The sequence below is a fragment of the Ruditapes philippinarum genome, unplaced genomic scaffold (assembly GCF_026571515.1).
Source record: "Ruditapes philippinarum isolate M1 unplaced genomic scaffold, ASM2657151v2 ctg10838_1_1_1_1, whole genome shotgun sequence".
In the NCBI taxonomy this organism is placed as follows: domain Eukaryota; kingdom Metazoa; phylum Mollusca; class Bivalvia; order Venerida; family Veneridae; genus Ruditapes; species Ruditapes philippinarum.
This window is the reverse complement of record NW_026861468.1, coordinates 1-20,361: the sequence shown is the minus strand read 5'-3', so window position 1 is coordinate 20,361 and position 20,361 is coordinate 1. Positions and strand designations below refer to the sequence as shown.

General features: G+C 34.8%; 1 protein-coding gene across 1 annotated transcript; it reads left to right on the top strand.

The window, feature by feature from the left end:
* Positions 1-5,469: 5,469 nt before the first annotated feature.
* Positions 5,470-15,311, top strand: LOC132715715 (monocarboxylate transporter 13-like). The gene is made up of 8 exons (XM_060698777.1): positions 5,470-5,719; positions 8,179-8,322; positions 8,730-8,853; positions 9,469-10,052; positions 10,394-10,499; positions 10,817-10,932; positions 13,075-13,200; positions 15,190-15,311. Exons 1-8 carry the CDS (start codon positions 5,470-5,472, stop codon positions 15,309-15,311), a joined length of 1,572 nt encoding a protein of 523 aa, XP_060554760.1.
* Positions 15,312-20,361: the final 5,050 nt, after the last annotated feature.

Here is a 20,361-nt window from a genome sequence, read left to right as displayed (position 1 = left end):
CTTTCCTAAATTTATATAGATTGATAATTCATTATTAATTTCTTAAACAATCTACATATAATACAGGGTGATTTGCTTGGCAACGTGGTTGGTGTATTAAAGATATATCGCCTTTCAGTTGATTGCTATACAATGTGTATATCCAGTAACGCAGGGATGTGCAAATAACGCAGGAATGGTGCAAAAGTAACGCAGAATTGTGCAAATTAGTGGCTAAAACGAGCATCGCAATCATAAGTAAATGGACTAACATTTTTTATTGTACACCAAATTGGAAGAAATGAATTAGCGCATACGGTTTCTGATACATTATACTTTAAACCTCATCAAAAATATTTCCAAGATAATGTTTTTTTTACAAGATTTTTCGTTAAATTGACGACCTGACTGGCGTATTGGTGGCGATTTTTAGTTTCGTTGATATCTTTAAACAAGTCACGTACATATTCTTTTATGATTTTTTTTATTCGGTGTACCTGAGACATTTCAATCTACTTGTGTCATATTACACTAAATTTAGCACAAAAACATAATTGAGACCATTTTTACGAGGTAACGCCGAATTGTGTATGAAGCACTGAAGCAACTGTGGTTATCTCATTAAAAGTAGCTAAATCCACAGGAGATTGACATTCTATCAATAATTGAAAAATATGAGCAAATAATTAAAACATAACGGCAAATGTACCCCTCTATACCTTAAATAAACAAGGAATGCATTTTATCAGATTACAGTAAACTCCGCTTATGACGAACTCATTGGTACATTCAAAATATGTTCCTTATATCCGGACTTCCTTGTAATTAGTTCCTTGTATCAGGAGTTTTTATAGCGAACAGATTTACATATAACGAACTGATTGTTAAGCATCGTCCGCCATTTTGAAAAGCATTTGATTAAGAATAATTAGTAATTTATTTCTTTTTTAGATACAATACCCGAGAGCGTACACTTTGGAATTTGAAAATCCTTTGCTATTTCAGTTTTAGTTTTACTCCCTTTCTCAATTTCTCATGAAATATTATAATTTGTTTCTTAACTCAGTGCTTTTCGTTTTCTAAATTTCCATGAAAAAGAATATTTTTTCTTCCTTTTATATTGAATATCTTCTATTATATTTTAAGGGTGTCTTTAACTTATAAAATATGTAGATTTATTTTCATTTCAATATTGCTATGTAGGAATAATTCAACATTTTCTGATTATTTCCCACGATCTGAGTTTGTCAGATACAAAATTATTTTTAACAAGTTCCACCAAATATAACAAGTTTGAAAGTAAAATACTGTCAAACTAGAATAAATGACTAATTTCTTTCTTACGACATGACTGAATTTATTTGCTGGGCCATATCAAAAAGAGCGCTCAAACATTTTTTTTAAACGAAAGTACTATTTTCAAAGATTTACCGTTCTTGTTTGGGGTTTCCCTTTCAAATGTATTTATAAAAGTAATTTGTTAAAAAAATTTACATAAATATGTTTAAATCTATTTATATAGAATAATTTGTATAAAAGTTTAATACATACCTGTTATTTTTTGGAACTGATATCCGACGCTTTAATAAATAATTAAGCTACATTCACAGCTTAAACATTCTTCAATTTTCTAAAGCGATAAATCAATAATACGTTGTCAAGTGTGACGTCATATATTTAAATACCAGTAGATTATTTTTAGTATCGACTGTCCGTTTAAAACGACTAATATCTAATAATAAACTTGGTGTGTATTTATATTAATACCCGTCAGCTACGTTTAAGGTTGAAATATACGGTGTCCTGTCTGGGCCAGTTAAAAGACATGTAAGCTTTTTTCCGTCGCCCTTTCGTATTTACTTTTTTTTCTCATTTATTTCATTTTTCAAAAAACATATAAATACAATCATTCACATTTACACTAAATATAAAACATATCCATCTCATTTTAAAAAACACATTCATTAACCAAACATTCACAAGCAGACATCAACGACTTATACGCAGATAACCAAACAAACAAAAACAAAATAGTTTCCTATTTCAACAAATGCTATCAGGTCTCTACAAAGAAGTTTGACAATATGTTTGGCCACATTAGTTTATACGATGTGAATCTACTATTATACGATGTGCATTTATGAGATTTATAAGACTGGCATCATAAAATGACACATTTACATCATATATTGCTAAGTTGACTATATAAAAGGATGATTCCTCATACTATACTGGTATTTAGACTCTGATGGTTCCACATAATATACTGAAAAATGCACATCGTATATTGATAGATGGGCATAATATAGGGAAACATTGACATCATATATCGTTGACTCTGTATAAGAATTATTCCACATAATATATTCAAAAATGCACATCGTATAATGGTAAACTGACAACATATAAAGACACAGTGACATCATGTATTGTTTAGTTGACTATATTTAAGGATGGTTCTACATAATTTATTCATGAGAGCACATTGTAGAAGGACAGATTGACTTAATACATTGCCATTTGGACAAAAGAACGTTTAGGTTTATAATTATAAGACTGTCAAAGCTTTCTATACAAGTTTAAGTGCGGTTTATCAGCCAAAGCCATGTAAATAGTTAATAGCTCTTATTAGGCATTTTCAATGGTGTCGTCGGTCCATGTTTCGTTGTGTATTATAATCACACCGTACAATCAAATGGGCGGACAGCAGTTTAAACGTCGACAGCTGTACCAGTATATATATGTAGGCGCACGAAATACAATTGACGGACGGTAAGTATTCATTTATTTTTAACATATCCCAGCTGTAGTCGAGTTAATCAATGTTATGGATTCATAGTCAACATCACAAGGAGCATACTAACAAATTTCTGGTCCCGTGCAAGCTTTACTTCACGTGAATTTTGACTGAAAATAACCACACTATCCGATGAGATGCGGCATTTTTATTATTAAGTCACAAAGACTTATATTTTCTCATGATAACAAAACGTTTTATCATACGATTCGTAAACGTCAACGTCATTAAATATTCCAAACTATATCTTCAAAAATGCTTTTCTGTTGAAATTATAGGATATTGAAGTTCGAGTGTCATCAAATTTTAGTAACGTCGTCAGCCGTTCGCCTCCTTTTATTACGGAATGCCGTTAGGGCCATTGCCTATGAATGTGTTGATCTGAAACGCGATAGTCGATAGTACGATGGTGAAAACGCGAAATCACGAAACTACGATGGTGAAAATGCGAAAGCACGATGATGAAAACGCGAAAGTACGATGATGAAAACGCGACAGTTCGATACTACGATGATGAAAGCGCGATATACTATCGTGTTTTCACCATCGTACTGTCGCGTTTTCACCATCGTAGTTTCGTGATTTCGCGTTTTCATCATCGTAATGTCGTGTTTTCATCATCGTACTATCGCGTTTTCACCATCGTACTATCGCGTTTTCACCATCGTACTATCGCGTTTTCATCATCGTAATGTCGTGTTTTCATCATCGTACTATCGCGTTTTCACCATCGTACTGTCGTGATTTCACCATCGTACTATCGCGTTTTCATCATCGTACTATCGCGTTTTCACCATCGTAGTTTCGTGATTTCGTGTTTTCACCATCGTACCATCGACTATCGCGTTTTAGATCAACACATTCATAGGCGATGGCCCTAACGGCATTCCGTATTTTATTGATAACACCGACAGCCATTCATCGGCAAGAATGAATAACGCGCTGAAAGCCGTTCAAGGAAACAATTTTCAGCGCTTTTGTGCGACAGTAAAAAAAACTTTGATCTTCAATGCTTTTACCTTTCTTAAAAATTTAGTACATTTGTCTCAATATTGATTTTCTTGTAATATTTTGGCTCATCTGGAGGCGTGCAGCTATAACGTAAATAATGAAAAATTTACTAAAATTTAGTTTGTTGTACATCATAAAATATTAAAATTTGCACGTGAATATGAAGGCCAATAAAACGTTGTTTTAGAAAAGTGTCAAAAAATGACAAAAAAATCAGTCTTCTGCGAACATAATTCTATGCAAGTGTTCGCCCAGCAGATGTTAATATGAAGCATTTTCATTGGGGTCATCGACTCAAGTTTCCTAAAATAGGTCAGTCGATAACATTTGAATAATGTAAATATCTGTCAGAACTTTATGCTTCATTGGTGAGATTTAATTGGGCTTAGTTATGATAAAGTGCCATTTTGTTTACATTTTACTACCTTTATGACAAATGTTTTCAAAATATAGTACTATTTTCCTGAGGTGATAAGATCTCACATGTTCTTCATCGAATTTACGTCATTATAGGATACTCGCACATATCAATCCTTTATAGAGAATGAAAAATATATTAATTTTTTAAAGCTGCACGCCTCCAGTGGAGCCAAAAATATTTAAAGAAAATCAATATTGAGAAAAATGTTACTAAAACATTCAAGATCCAAGTTATATTTTTCATATTATGTGCGGAAAGATTTTGCAGTATTTTATTACCGTATTTTACTGCTTTATTGACGACAGTATGGGCTATTTGTGCATATGTTGACGACTTTTTGGCAATTTTCTTGGATTGTAAGTGTTGATTGAAATATGTTAATTACTTTTTTTGTTCAACTCACAACATATTACAATACAATTCCAAAATTTTCATGAAAATTAACATGAATCTCGATACCTGCTACTTTAACATAACATGTGCATATATTCTTGTGATTCTCGTAATCAGGCACATTTTACTTACTTGCGGAAAGTATTTCTGGCCGACCAAATTCCCACTTTTTTCTTCCTTATTTTCATTTCAATAACATATTTCGTAGATAAAGTCCCGGGCTATTTATATTTTTGATAATTTCACAGTGAGATAAAATGAAAATGATTTTACTGTACATGTATACTGTAAAGAATGTAATGAAATATTTTATTTGTCACGCGTGGTACGTAACAATTATTGTGGTACAATGAAACAGAAGTTGCTTTGAAAAATAGTTATGTGTACGAGGTTTATGGGACAAGCAACTGATTTAATTGAACACACTGTGCCTTATGTAAAGAAATTTTCCATAGTTTATAATGTGTGTCTTATCTAAAAGAAAAACTGATTTTAATTACATCAAACATGATAAGGTGTGCTAGTTATTCGTCATGCATAATGATCATGTATATTGTACGTATAAGAAAATATCGTCTTTTATTCTTTACGATCGATTTTTCAATACACATGTATATTTATCAATATACATGATTGAAAAAAATTATTCGGAGTAAATGACCAGCTTTACACAGCAGCAAATATGTACCGTTTTGATATAGTGTTTTTGTAAATTTATTTAAAAGGTTTATCATAAGTGCAATAAATAAGCATGTGTAAAAAAAGTGACGTACGGAATATGTGATATTTGAATTGCTCTTTTCTAAAACAGACGAATAACTGTGTATAATATCATTTGTCTACACTAAATATAAGCACACATCGTGTTATGAATTCAACAAAGTCAACACAACAAAGTCTAACACAACAACGTCAAGTGAAACACAAGACCTCTATCGAGCAGGATGGGTTGCGTGGCTGGGTAGTTGTTTTCGCCGCTTTTACAACTCATTTTCTAACACAAGGAATTGTGTATTCCTTTGGCATTCTATTTATAAGCTTTGAGGAAACATTTGGAAGTTCAAAAGCGGAAACATCATGGATAGCATCACTGATGTGCGGCGCTTTATATCTTTCAGGTATTAATTATCTTAAAGGCCAATTATTCCTCAGAAATGCTTTATTTTTTACTTCTCAAAAGCGTTGTAATGTGCATGTTTTTCATAGCATGCAAAAAGTTACTCATTGGTCAATTACCTGAAGGTTCCGTTTCACCCGTTGCTTTTTGGGAATAAGTACAGTTATATTGAGTTGGTACTTTGTAAGGCAAGTGAAATACTACATTTTAACATTTTGTCTGTTATTTACAAGCATATACCATTCTCTAAAACCATTGTTTGAACATTAGAAAATTTATGGGTTCCAGCATTGAAATAGTATACTCGGCAAACTGATTTATACTCGGGGACTACGCCCCTCGTACAAATCAGATAGCCTCGTGTTTCGACGCCCTCTCTGTTACGAAACAAAACGAAATCTTAAAGCAGATCATGTGATATAAACATGATACATAGATTTAAAAAGTACACATGTTAACCGTCTTATGCCATTCTTAAACGTGACTGAGTCTACGGTATAAAAGCGTATTCGGATACTTGAAAAAAAAATGGATTTTTGAATGTGACATTCACCTTGTACAAATGTGCACAAGGTGACATTCAACGGTAAATGAGAAATCGGTCACGAAGTTATATATATGTTTGATATTACACTGACACTGTGATGATCATCGTATGTCCCGATAAATCATATATTTTCTTTTTATGCTTGATATATTTATTCTGTTTTTGTTCTTCTATAAAACTGAAACAAAAGTTTAAAAACTGAAGGGCCCCGTGGAGGGCCCCTTTTGACTCTAGGATCATTAGAAATATTTTTCAAACATGGTAGTAAACATTTGTTATGTTTTGTGTTTGTGTTATGAATATGATAAGTTAAATAATGTAAAGTTCAAAATGACCTTTCAAACATTATAAGTTATATATCTAATACCAGAATAGTTAAAGAAAAAGTTTAAAGTCAATTTAGCTGATTTTTTAATTGATTAAGATTATTGTTTATTTCAGTAAATGCGCATATTATATAAAACTCGCAGTTTTTCTCATGCAATATATTGTTTCATGTCCATCTTACTTGGTTCGGTGCCTTCTGTGCGCCCTTCCAATGTGACTTGGCTGTGTGTTCTGTGCGCCCTTCCAATGTGGCTAGGTTGTGTTTTCTGAGTGCCCTTCCAATTTGGCTGGGTTGTGTGTTCTGTGCGCCCTTCCAATGTGGCTTGACTGTGTGTTCTGTGCGCCCTTCCAATGTGGCTAGGTTGTGTGTTCTGTGCGCCCTTCCAATGTGACTAGGTTGTGTTTTCTGAGTGCCCTTCCAATGTGGCTAGGTTGTGTTTTCTGAGTGCCCTTCCAATGTGGCCTAGGTTGTGTTGTTTCTGTGCGCCCTTCCAATGTGACTGGATTGTTTGTTCTGTGCGCCCTTCCAATGTGACTGGGTTGTTTGTTCTGTGCGCCCTTCCAATGTTGCTGGGTTGTGTGTTCTGTGCGCTTCCAAATGTGGCTGGGTTGTGTGTTCTGTGCGCCCTTCCAATGTGGCTTGACTGTGTGTTCTGTGCTGCCCTTCAAATGTGGCTGGGTTGTGTGTTCTGAGTGCCCTTCCAATGTGGCTGGGCTGTGTGTTCCGTGCGCCCTTCCAATGTGGCTGGGTTGTGTGTTCTGTGCGCCCTTCCAATGTGACTGGGTTGTATGTTCTGAGTGCCCTTCCAATGTGGCTTGACTGTGTGTTCTGTGCGCCCTTCCAATGTGGCTGGGTTGTGTTTTCTGAGTGCCCGTTCAATGTGGCTTGACTTTGTGTTCTGTGCGCCCTTCCAATGTGGCTTGACTGTGTGTTCTGTGCGCCCTTCCAATGTGGCTGGGCTGTGTGTTCTGTGCCCCTTCCAAGTGTGCTGGGTTGTGTGTTCTGAGTGCCCTTCCAATGTGGCTGGGTTGTGTTTTCTGAGTGCCCTTCCAATGTGGCTGGGTTGTGTTTTCTGAGTGCCCTTCCAATGTGACTGGGTTGTGTGTTCTAAATGCCCGTCCAAAATGGCTGGGTTGTGTGTTCTGTGCGCCCGTCCTATGTGGCTGGGTTGTGTGTTCTGAGTTCCCTTCCAATGTGACTGGGTTGTGTGTTCTAAATGCCCTTCAAATGTGGCTTGACTGTGTGTTCTGTGCGCCCTTCCAATGTGGCTTGGCTGTGTGTTCTGTGCGCCCTTCCAATATGGCTTGACTGGTGTGTTCTGTGCGCCCTTCCAATGTGGCTTTGACTGTGTGTTCTGTGCGCCCTTTCAATGGGGCTTGACTGTGTGTTCTGTGCGCCCTTCCAATGTGGCTGGGTTGTGTGTTCTGAGTGCCCTTCCAATGTGGCTGGGTTGTGTTTTCTGAGTGCCCTTCCAATGTGGCTGGGTTGTATGTTCTGAGTGCCCGTCCAATGTGATTGGGTTATGTTTTCTGTGAGCATCTCCTTGCCTTCACTTGGTGATCTTTGTTCTCATATTGCATTGCAGGTCCCCTGGCAAGTGTATATATTCGACGTCATGGATGCCGTCTTGTTGCGGTGACAGGGTCAGTTGTATCTACCATTGGCTGTTTCCTTACAGTATTTGCATCCAACGTTAACTTTATGTACCTTTCACTTGGACTACTCACAGGTAACGCGCCAATATGGCGTGTCATTTAAAACTTTGCTTTATCTATATCATGTTATTAATTGTTTATGTAATTCGTTTTTAATAAATTATTTGTGAAATTGATATTTGTGTAATTCTTTTATAATTTATAAATTGTGTTATTAATGTGTTATTAAGATATATGTAACCTTTAAGTACAAACTAGTCACTGAATAACCTATAAGTAATGTTATTGAATACTTAATTGCTAAAAATACACAATGGATACCTAATGATTATACATGTATCAAGTTTATCTTTTCCGCTCCATGTGGACTGTTTAGTCTTACAAACAATGCAATGGAATATGCAACAAAAAATCGGAATTATTTAGTTTTGAGGTAGTCCATCCAGAATAATGCCTTTACATTTTTCATATATATTTTCAGGAATTGGTTATGGTCTGATATTCATACCAGCTGTTGTTGAGCCAACAATATATTTCAAGAAACACCGGGCACTTGCTTGTGGTGTAGCAGCTTCCGGTGCTGGAGCTGCCGCCTTTATTTTAAGGTATGCTTTGTTGCTATGTACATGGTATCTAAATATGTGGCTTGAGGCTTTAGCTGCCGTATGCTTTGTTCCTGTGTACATGTTAACTAAAAATGTGGCTTGAAGCTCTAGTTACGTCTTCTAATGCATAGATCCCAAGCCTGTTCAATTCTAATTATCTGATTTGTGGATACAACAAGAATTTCACCACAACATATTTGTAAACAAAAGAGCAATGTGTTTGGTTTAATCTATCGTTATTCAAATGAAAGGTCGGAGAAGGGATCTATCGATTCTAATAATTGTCCGTTCATATGGTTACAATGTAATCTGTAACAATTCTTTAAATCTTTACAATTCAGTTTGTAAGTTTTTATGTATTTTTGTTTCTTTGTATCACTTTCTTATTTTGGTGTGGGTTGTTTGTTTCCTTGGAATCTTCACAGTTGTTTATACTTTTACAAAAAGTTTGAAGGTTACATCTATGGATTTATTTTTGTTCCTGGTGATATGCATTTTAAAAACGACATCACTGTATGAATTTTAAACCTTTTTGCATAAATATTCTTGAATATCACGAAGGGAAAGTAAATAAATAATACAATCATATTCAGTCTCTGCCACTTCAATTTACAGCCCTATTATCGAGTGTCTTGTAGAGGAACATGCATGGCGTGGAACCCTGCTAATATCCTCGGCACTGTTGTTAAACTGTGTACCGTGCTCTTTGGTATTTACAAACGGATTACTAACTCAGGAAGACAAAGAAATCAAAATAATTGTTAACGAAGGTGAAATTGAACGTACTGACGATGAAGATATGTGTACATACGTTGCCCTAACAAAACATAATGATACTACAGAAGAAATAAACGATGACATTATGTGTGTTAAAAAATCTTCTAAAGTTGAAAAGGATCTCATTAATACATTTGATAAATTTGAACATGTGAATTGTGACAGCGACAGTGCTGTCGGTAATGTAGAACATGAAATTATGCTTCCAATAATTGACCAATCAAGCTCAATCAAGAAAACACACATCGCACAATCTAGGTCCGATGCTTCAAGTTCCATTCAATGCAATTGTTGTACACACATTTCCTTTCTGAAGATCTTACGGAATAACCAACTAAAGCTGTTTTATGCCTCACAAGTTCTTTTCTTATTTGGGTTTTATATTCCGTTGCTAGGGATACCTTGTATATCACTGGAACTAGGTGAGTACAGTGATTAATCTTTTAACATTTGAAATTTATAGCCGGCTGTTTATCGAGGGTTGACCGCAAAACTACAGTTACTTATATGAAATAAAAAATGACTTACAATAGTTTGCAATCAACCCTCGATATAAAGGCTGGTGTTAAACGCTAATAAATTTTTTTTTTCTAAAGTAGTAAGAGTTAATATATTAATGAATAAACTGATGTGTCTGTATTTTACATATTGTCATTGACAAAGTCTAGAATATTCAGAAGAAAGAAATACATTAACTTTTATTTCTTATTAATTATTTATTGAAATCGATATCATAGTAAAAGGTATACGTTTATTCATTCAGGGATCGATGAGTCAAAATCTGTTTGGATTATATCAACTATAGGCATATCAACTGTTATAGGGCGTATTGCTCTCGGTTATGTGTCGGACAGACCATGTATGAATAGGTAAAATAACTGATTATAGATATATTGATTTATATTCTGTCGTTGTGATCTACAATAAATTATTAAATCGCAAGGACTTTTTACAAGGTCACTTTGTTTTGCCATGACTATTAGACATGGTTTTCCCTTGAATGCAACCATAGGAAGGTAAAACAAAAATCCAGAATGTCTTAACTGCGTCAGTTCATGGGCTTACAAAACAAAACATCATTGGCTTCAGTTTTCAATTCATGGAGTTGGGGAGATGAATACTACGCAATTAAAATAACTCTTATTGATAAAATCTGTGAGCTGTCTGAAATATTTTATATTTGCAGATTTTTACTCTACAAGGTAGCGTTTGTGCTTGCTGGAGTCAGCACTGCCTTGGTTCCTGTGTTGAAGAGTTACACTGCCTTGATAATATTTGCTACATTATACGGATCTTCTACAGGTGTGTACAGCACACCTTATCTGCTTTATCGCCCACGGAGAATGTCCGGATTTGATAATTTCTGAAAGTCTATATCGCATAAATTGTTTAAACTCGTTCATAAATACTATAAGAATCTTACACCGGCTGCCGGTACAGACCGGAATATCTAGCTCGAGGGGAACTGTTTACTGCGGTAACGAGGCTCTGTCGAGTGTCCGCTAAACAGTTACCCGAAAGCTAGATATTCCCGCCTGCACCGACAGCCAGTGTTTGATTCTTTTTCTTGCATATTGCATGTCAATTATTTTCGGCACAGAAATTATGAAAACTGATATTCTCATTACGCACTTTTTTCTTAACATACAACTTCATTCATAAGGAAAATTGACGTCATCCTAAGAACGCGATTTATTCATGAAAGGTGCGCGTCAATGACGTCATTTAACGCACGCGGCTTGTCTAACATGGGGGTGTAAGACAGAGTTTTCTAGCATCGGTGAAAACGGTAGATAATCCTGTCTGATATGCAAGAAATGTGTATTCTTGCATCTCAGACAGGATTATCTACCGTTTACACCGGTGCTAGAAAACTCTCAAACTCCTCACAGTGATTACCTCCCTTGGCAGAATTGTAATCACTGCCTTCAAAGACGTCACATGATGATGAAAGTCACATGACGTAACGTCGAAATTCAAATGTAAATATCGACCGTTACATAGAAAATCTAACGTCATTTTTCTCTTTCTGTTTTATTTTTTAACTTTTAGTGCCTACGATCGATATAGTTTATCAAAAAATTATCAAAAGTATACAAAATAACGAAAAATAAATTCAAAAGCTAAAAAATATAAAATATCAAAATATTGTCTCGGTAGAAAATATTCTCATATTTTTTAAATTATTTCTAAATATTCATATTATTTATTTATTTATCCATAAACATTGTTTAATCAATGAGAAAAAAACTTAACTGATAGTTAAAAGTAGTAAATAAAACATTTTTTGAAAAAATATAGTATATCAGAAATTCTGATATATTGGGACCTTGGTGGCAGAGATCTACGCCGAAGAATTAAGGGGAGATCACTGTGTGGAGATTGGAAAACTCTGTCTTACACCCCCTTGTAAGACAAGTCGCGTGCTTTAAATGACGTCATTGACGCGCGCCTTTTATGAATGAATCGCGTTCTTAAACGACGTCATTTTTCCGTTATGAATGAAGTTGTATGTTCATACGCTTCTATAAGAAAAAAGTGCGTAATGAGAATATCATTTTTCATAATTTCTGTTCCGAAAATAATTGACATGTAATATGCAAGAATAAGAATCAAACACCGGCTGCCGGTACAGACCGGAATATCTTGCTCTCGGGTAACTGTTTAGCGGAAACTCGGCAGAGCCTCGTTACTGCTGTAAACAGTTACCCTCGAGCAAGATATTCCGGTCTGTACCGGCAGCCGGTGTAAGATTCTTATATTCTTCTTATAATATCTGTTCGGGGTTTACGACGCACCAACACTTGTAAGATCATATGGCGATATTCCAGCTTTACTGGTGTAGGAAGACTTCGACTTCCTCTGTTTGCATTATTTCAGGCACGAACGGGCACCTGAGTAAAACCACCATCATCACGTAAGCTATCTAAGATCCTCCTCACACGATAGTCTCTGGCGGTATTCTTACCCACAGTGGTGTATTGTTTTATATGAAAATTATGAACGTTCAATATTGTTTTCGTCATATTCATTATTGAGAGTTGCTGAATGGGATATGAGGACAGTCAATTTATCATGCTGTATCCATCCTTAATGAAATTTCATTTTCTTTTCAAAATCAAAACACGTGTGTCGACAAAATATTAAGTGATAGTGATATTTTATCGATTATAATTCAATACGACCGAATATAACCTCGTTTAAAAGGTATATTTGCATACTGTATCAATGTTTATGTCACACCATTTGTACAAAGTCGTATTTAAAATGATATAAAGGATATGTATGTATGATTGAATATAGAAATCAACTCCAGTTTAGATTTTAAAATGTATTGTTTTATTAAAAACACTGTAAAAGGCAGGGCTATGTTAAGACGCCAATGAAAGTAGGTATTTTGCACACTGTTACATGTACTACCATTTATGATATCTATTTGACCAGCTGTGATGCTATCTCAAACATCGGTCGTTCTCGTCGACATTGTTGGTCTAGACAAAATATCAGACGCAATGGGGCTTAACAGTATGTTCTGTGGAATAGGGGCATTAATTGGTCCGCCTTTATTAGGTTTGTATGTTATTGTTTTTTGTTGTTGTTGTTTTGTTGTTGTTGTTGTGGTTGTTTTTGGTGTCGTTATACCCCTACAAAGGGTATATAGGTGTCAGCTTGTTGGTCAGTCGGTCGGTCAGTCCGGCCGTCCGTCGGTCCACATCATGGCTTATGGACGATAACTAGAGTTTGAAATGAGGTTGTGTAATCAAACTTGGTATATATATATATATGAACCTTATGTGGAAATTCTGGTTGGAAATGCCTTTGCATCCCCTGGGGTCAAGGTCAATGTCACCGTTACTAAAAATAGAAAAATGGTTTCACTAAAATTATCAAACGGTTTATTAAAAGAGGTTATGACCCAATTAATTTAAGGCATACCGCATGCTTGGTGTTCAAACCTTTAACAGTTGGACGCTACGCTTACCTCTTTTAATTACTTCTGAATGTTCGTCTTCTGTCTTGCTTCGTCGGGCCCTTGTAGGTGATTTTCTTGTTGCTCTGCTTTCCTTTAAGGCATCGAGTACTTTGGTAATGGTTATTAGGCTGTACCTTTTTCTACATATTTTTGTATGTGTTTTATTTATTTCGTCTAATGTAACCATGACCATTGTTAGAATTTCACTTGGCGGGGATTAATTTTATTTACACTTTTATCTCATTCAGGAACATATTGGGGCCTAAGAGTGAGGTTTGGCGCGCCTAAAACCGGTTTAAACTCCCAAGTGGTTTAATTACCACTGACCGTTACAAGGCGGCACCCCTCTGTGTTCCTTCGCGTGTTTTTCATGTCTGTATTGTAACTTGTTTTGGATGTTTACATGTGTTGTGATGTCTGTCTTGTTGGATTGTCGTTGACGGTAGGTATTTTCTCAATCCCCCCTCATCCATTTTAACCTTTAAAGCCCTTATCCCTTTTATTCCCTCATGGGCTTGTTTTAGTTTATATTATTTCACATTACATGTCCCACTCCTTTTACCCTTATGTCCGCTCCAGGTTTTTTTAGTGTGTCGGGGCCGCGTCTTGTGAACGTTGCCTTTGCCTTGTTGATCTTTATTCTTGTTTTTCATAAAAATAACTAGAGTTAGGAATGTGACATTGTAATCAAACTTGATGTATAGCAAGCTTATATGAAGAACCCAATTGGTATATCTTTTGGACACCCTGCGATCAAGGCCAGGGTGCCTGTTACTTTAAATAGAAACATGGTTTCCGGATAAAAACTAGAGTTAGGAATGAGATATTGTAATCAAACTTGGTGTATAGCAAGCTTATGTGACGACTCCGGTTGATATTGCATTTGCACACCCTGGGGTCAATGTCAAGGTCACCGTTACTAAAAGTAGAAAAATGGTTATCGAACAATAACTAGGGTTAAGAATGAGAGTTTGTAATCAAAATTGGTGTATAGAAAGCTTATATGAAGACCCCAGTAGATATTGCATTGTACAACCTGGGATCACTATCAAGGTCACCGTTACTAAAAGTAGAAAAATGGTTATAGGTTAATAACTAGAATTAGGAATAAGAATTTTAATCAAACGTGGTGTGTAGCAAGCTAATATGAAGACCCCGGTTGGGATTGCAATTAAATGAAATATTTTTTGTACATAATATACTTCATTTACTTTAGGTTAACTTCAAATTTTTCTTCAGACCACTTTTTTCAAAAAGTCAATGCTGCTGCTGTGTGTATTAATCACCTTCAGTGATTGTTTAGTTTTGTTTGTTTGTTTGTTGTTTTGTTAGTTTATTTGTTTGTAAGTTTGTTTGTTTGTTTTTATGGTTTGGGATGTGGGTTTCTCTGTTTTTTTTGTTTGTTTTATGTTTGGTTATTTCTTCTTCTCCTATGTTATTGGGGTTTTTTTATTGTTTCTTTCTTCCTTCCTTTATTTCTTACATTAAATGTTGAAATATTTTATTTTTTATGTTCTGATATATATAAAATTACGGTTTAATATAGATACGTTCACTCTTCTTATTATAACTTTGTTATATTTAAGGACTGCTGTACGATAAGACAGGAAGTTATGCATCTCCCTTCATTGTTGCTGGACTTACAATGGCAACCGGCGGAGTCCTTTTGTTCTTTATATCAGCTTGTAAAACCAGTTGTAAAAAATAACAAACACAATCTCGTCACAATTTGTTCTTTTCTTTTCTCCACGTGAAATTTCACGATTGAAAATGAGTACGTTCGTATAGTGCACTCATCATTAGTTTGGACAACTTCGCCAATTGAAAAAGTGACCATTAGCTGGGTTCGGGCACTAACTATTGTTTGGCTTTAGTCATGCACTGCACATGTCCAGTTTCTGTGATCGTCAGTACTTTTAACCAGAGAGACCGCACATATGATGAGGGTTGGACTGGAGTAAATTCGTGACGTCAATATAGTTTAACCATTCTCTACCCATTGAAAGTTTAGAGCTACGGTAAAGCGAACCCTAGCTGCCATTATCTCAGTGGTAGAAATGATAACATGGACGGAAAATTCAAGATTTAAAGTCGTATGCTACAGTTTACAATAGATAATTATATAGACAAACAAACACGCACACAAAAAAAATCAACAACGAAAACTAACAAACAAAAACAGAACAACATTAGAACAAAATTCCAACAAGAAATTTTAATTAAAACACGCTAGTGTTATTATGGACAGTTGTACATTATATGAAAAAGAAAGAATTGAAAAACTTAAACGAACTGCGCACCAAATTTCCCAAAAATTTAAACAAAAACATTAAAAATAAAAATATTTGCATTTTGCAAAGGGAAAAGAAAAATTTTCTAATCATTTATCCCCCAGCAATTTTTGTAAAAAACACGTGCTCTCCAATTAAACCCCCAAAAATTTCCGAAATATTACGTAATTGGAGTAAGGTCATTGCCTGTTTATCATGTAAATGGTGGTCTTTATAAAAAAAAATCACTTAAGCTGACTCCCATTTTGTGTGAGTTTCGCCTTATCGAAGAGAATGCTTAGCGTTTCTGATTTAGCATTCAACCAAAACGTACACGTGCTCTCCTTTATGGGAAAGAAAACTTATAAAACGAAGAAAATTCATTCTTATTCAGAGAGGTTCAAACTTATGTGAAAAATACAAATACAAATGTATATTTAACTAATCATTATTTAAGTAATTGTAAAATTATCAGTCGTAATTGTTCCATTTCAATTCCTTTCATAACTGATACATTTTCGACAGCCATACAAATCATCACGTACTGTGATATCGTGTGTGCCATAGACCAATGTAATCATAATCTAAATATTTAATGAATGGCGAATGTAAGGAACGAGTTATAATGATGGATGAATATATCAATAATCTACGGTGTTCTGCTTGGACAATCGTGATTTTTTTATTTCGATTGTTCCCTTGATGCGCGATGGTACGATGGTAAAAACGCGATGGTACGATGGTGAAAACACGATGGTATGATGATGAAAACGCGATGGTACGATGGTAAAATCGCGATGGCGCGATTGTACGATTGTGAAAACGCGGTATTCTATCACGTTTTCACCATCGTAACATCGTACGTCGCGGGTACATACGGATTAAAAATTCACGATTGTCCAAACGGAACACCGTAAAATATTGAACTTACATATTCGACGATGTTTTCTTGTTGACGTTAATATTGGCCAACTTTTTATAATCGACTGTTTCACTAACAAATCATGCCGTTTAATTATATTGATATTGTAATGTTTGGTACTGTGTATGGACAATAGTTCACAATAGTCCAATGACATCTAAATCATGATATAAACAACTATAATTATAAGACGAAGTGTGTCTTGACTGTTTATTTTACTAATTCAAAGTGCGCTGGATCTGCAAACTTTTAGGCGGAAATACGTGTTACAGGGAATCATGGGAAATATCATAACATAACATATAGTTTATCAGCATAATATTAGTTTACATATATAGCTAATGTACAATGCATGAAAAACAGACATGAAATTTTTAACAGAAGAACGTTATCAATTCAAAAAGGATAAGTATATATTGATAAAATGTACATTCAGTTAATTTTCAAAAATACAATACAAGTTATCTGCAACTTTGACTAGAGGTTTTCTACTATAAGAGTTGCGTCTCTTTGATCATTATATATATAGTATGATAGTATAAAATACTATAAAATAATATTGAATATAGCCCTACTATAGTGATAGTATTAAAGGAATTAAAAGTACATAATTCTTCATATATAATAACCGCAGCTTGCCTCAAGGCACGAATACTGACACATCTTTCTGCTCAGTCCTTTATTAAATACCAAACAATAATCATAATTATGTAATGAACATTTAAGTGTACAATGCGGGGATATATTTGGACAAGTACAAAGCTGGACACGTACTACAATTTCAACTTAAACTGTTTTAATACCGGTTATTATATAAGTGTTATGGTTCGCAGAATACCGGGGAAATGAAAACATTACTCATTCAGTCTCAGCTCCCCAAATATAAAGCACTTAACATAAAGTTTGAAATGTTACTGGACGAGAAGATACGTACGTGGCGCTTATTTAGTCGTGGTGGTGGGGGGGGGTACCTTTGTCTGGAACGGTTTATAGTGTTTTTTATCGGACTTTTTTCTACTGTGAAAAAGACATAGCCCGTCTAAAATTATCTCTATGTCTTCTTAACAAGTCTAATTAGTTGGACTAAAGTGGAACAAAAAAATGTCCCAGGACTAAATCACGCAAATAGTGTTTCATTAACGTCGAATTCAACTTTTAGTGTGTTTATACCTAAATGTAAAAATTAGTGATGTACACATTTTGTGATTTTCACGACATAAAAATTCCACCAATACACAAACAAACCCGGAAGCAAAATAAAGGTAATAAATAAACAAGAAAATACTGGTGAAAACTGTTTTTATTTCAATATTTTGACGCATAAGCTTAAATTGTTTGTTAAAGAAGTCTTTGTCGTTTTAAAAATATATAATTCAACCAGAAGTACGGTAGGTAATCGCTATTGACCCACCGTTAGCGGTAGGTACTTTACGGGGACACCAGTGAGGAGAGGTTTCGGTAGAAACCGTAAGGTTACGGTAAAAACCGTAACTCCGCCCTCTACATCCAACATGGCTACTGCAATAGCAAAAAGCGACGATGAAGCTGAAAAAATGATTTTACAACTTGAATCTTTGAACAGTGTCCGATCTGTGGCAAGGAAAAATCAGAAGAAGGGCGTAAGCTGTAAGTACTTTTGCTGCTTAGTTTATTTACTGCTTTTTATACAGTATATGTTAATTTCATGACACTTTCAATAGGACGTTTCGTCCCAAAACTAAATCGGCCCAAAGATATTTCAGCCTTTTAGCAATACGTGAATTGCCGACCAATTACAATGTTTTGTTTGTATAATAATCATGTGATTCAATTTGCCTTGTAAGATAAAATATGATAAAATATGATCTGTTGGTATCATGTTTTGCTTATGTCTTTAAGAGCTCTGGACTGATGAGGCTAAAGGAAAAAATGAAAGGAAATATCTAGCCGTACAGCGAGCCAAAAGTTTCAGCTATATCTGAGTCACTTACATGAATCTACTGTATATACCTACACTGGTGACCCACTATTACATACCATCTAGCCTTGAAATATCTAATTTAAATACCTACCTACACTTCTTGGCCACAATTACCTTCTATCTAGTCTTGCAATATATTATTATTAGTTTTAAAGATTGTTGACAGGTAATATGGCTCTATATAAACGGCTATTTGTAAATATAACCCAACCTGCTAAGCAAGGGTTATATTGCAAACAGCCATTTATATACGGCCATATAACCTTTCAGCAATCTTTATCACAAATTTATAATACTGCAAGCATCATTTTTAGAGAAAAAAGTAAGATTTCTTTATGAATGATTCAATCAACAACAGCGGTGTATATAAAACTATATAAACGTCACAATTATTTAATGAAAAGCCACGTTTCAAACATGCAGTATTATAAAATTAAAAATACCTACCTACACTGCTAGCCTACTATCACATACCATTAAGGCCCCCACGGTTACGCGTTTAAACGGATTCGTTTCGATTTTCAATCGAAAACGTTTACGATAATTTTTACCGTTTAATCGAAATGACCATATTGTCTTACAAAATATCTTAATCATTGCCTGTAATCATGAATTCTATCAATTGTAATTGGTTTATTCCAAAGTAAAATACAGAAAATAGGTATTTACAACCCTCCACACACCTGCACTAATCGTTACATAATACATTGGTAAAGTTGATTATCTTTTGATCTTTCAAAAGAGCGAAATGAGGATACAATGCAGAAAATGTGTGTTGATTCAATCGTGATAGGCCCTGAACATTAAATTATTTGTAAATAAAAAGTAAGTCATCATTTGGAGACTTGAATGCATGGTATTACTATGGTAGTATAGTACAAAGTAGTACCACCGTTTAAACGGTATCGTTTTGGTTCTTAGCAATCGTGTAAACGTTTACAAAAAATTGTAAACGTGGGAGCCTTACATACCATCTAGTCTTGAAATATCTAATTATTAAATTATACCTACCTACACTGGTGGCCCACTTTTAAATCCTATTTAGCCTTAGCATATTTCATTATAGTACCTACCTGCCCTTGTGGGCCACCATTACATGCTATCTAGTCTTGAAATATCTTATCATTAATACCTACCTAGGCTACACTGGTGACCCACTGTTAAATCCTATTTAGCCTTAAATTATCTCATTGACTCATTATAATACCTACCTACACTGGTGTCCCACTATTATATACCATCTATAGTCCTCAAAAATCTAATAATTAAAAACTATCTACACTGGTAGGCCATTATAACAAACCATTTAGACTTGAAATATTCAATAATTAATACTTACCAATACCTACACTGATGGCCCACTTTTAAATCCTATATATCCTTAACATATCTTATTTTAACACCTACATACACAGGTGGGCAACTTTTATATACCATCTAGTCTTGAAATATTTAATCATTAATATCTACCTACATTGGTGGCACACTATTAAATCTTATTCAACCTTACTATACCTCATTATGAATACCTACCTACACTGGTGGGTCACTATTACAAACTATCAAATCTTAAAATATCTAATCAATAATACCTACCTACAATAGT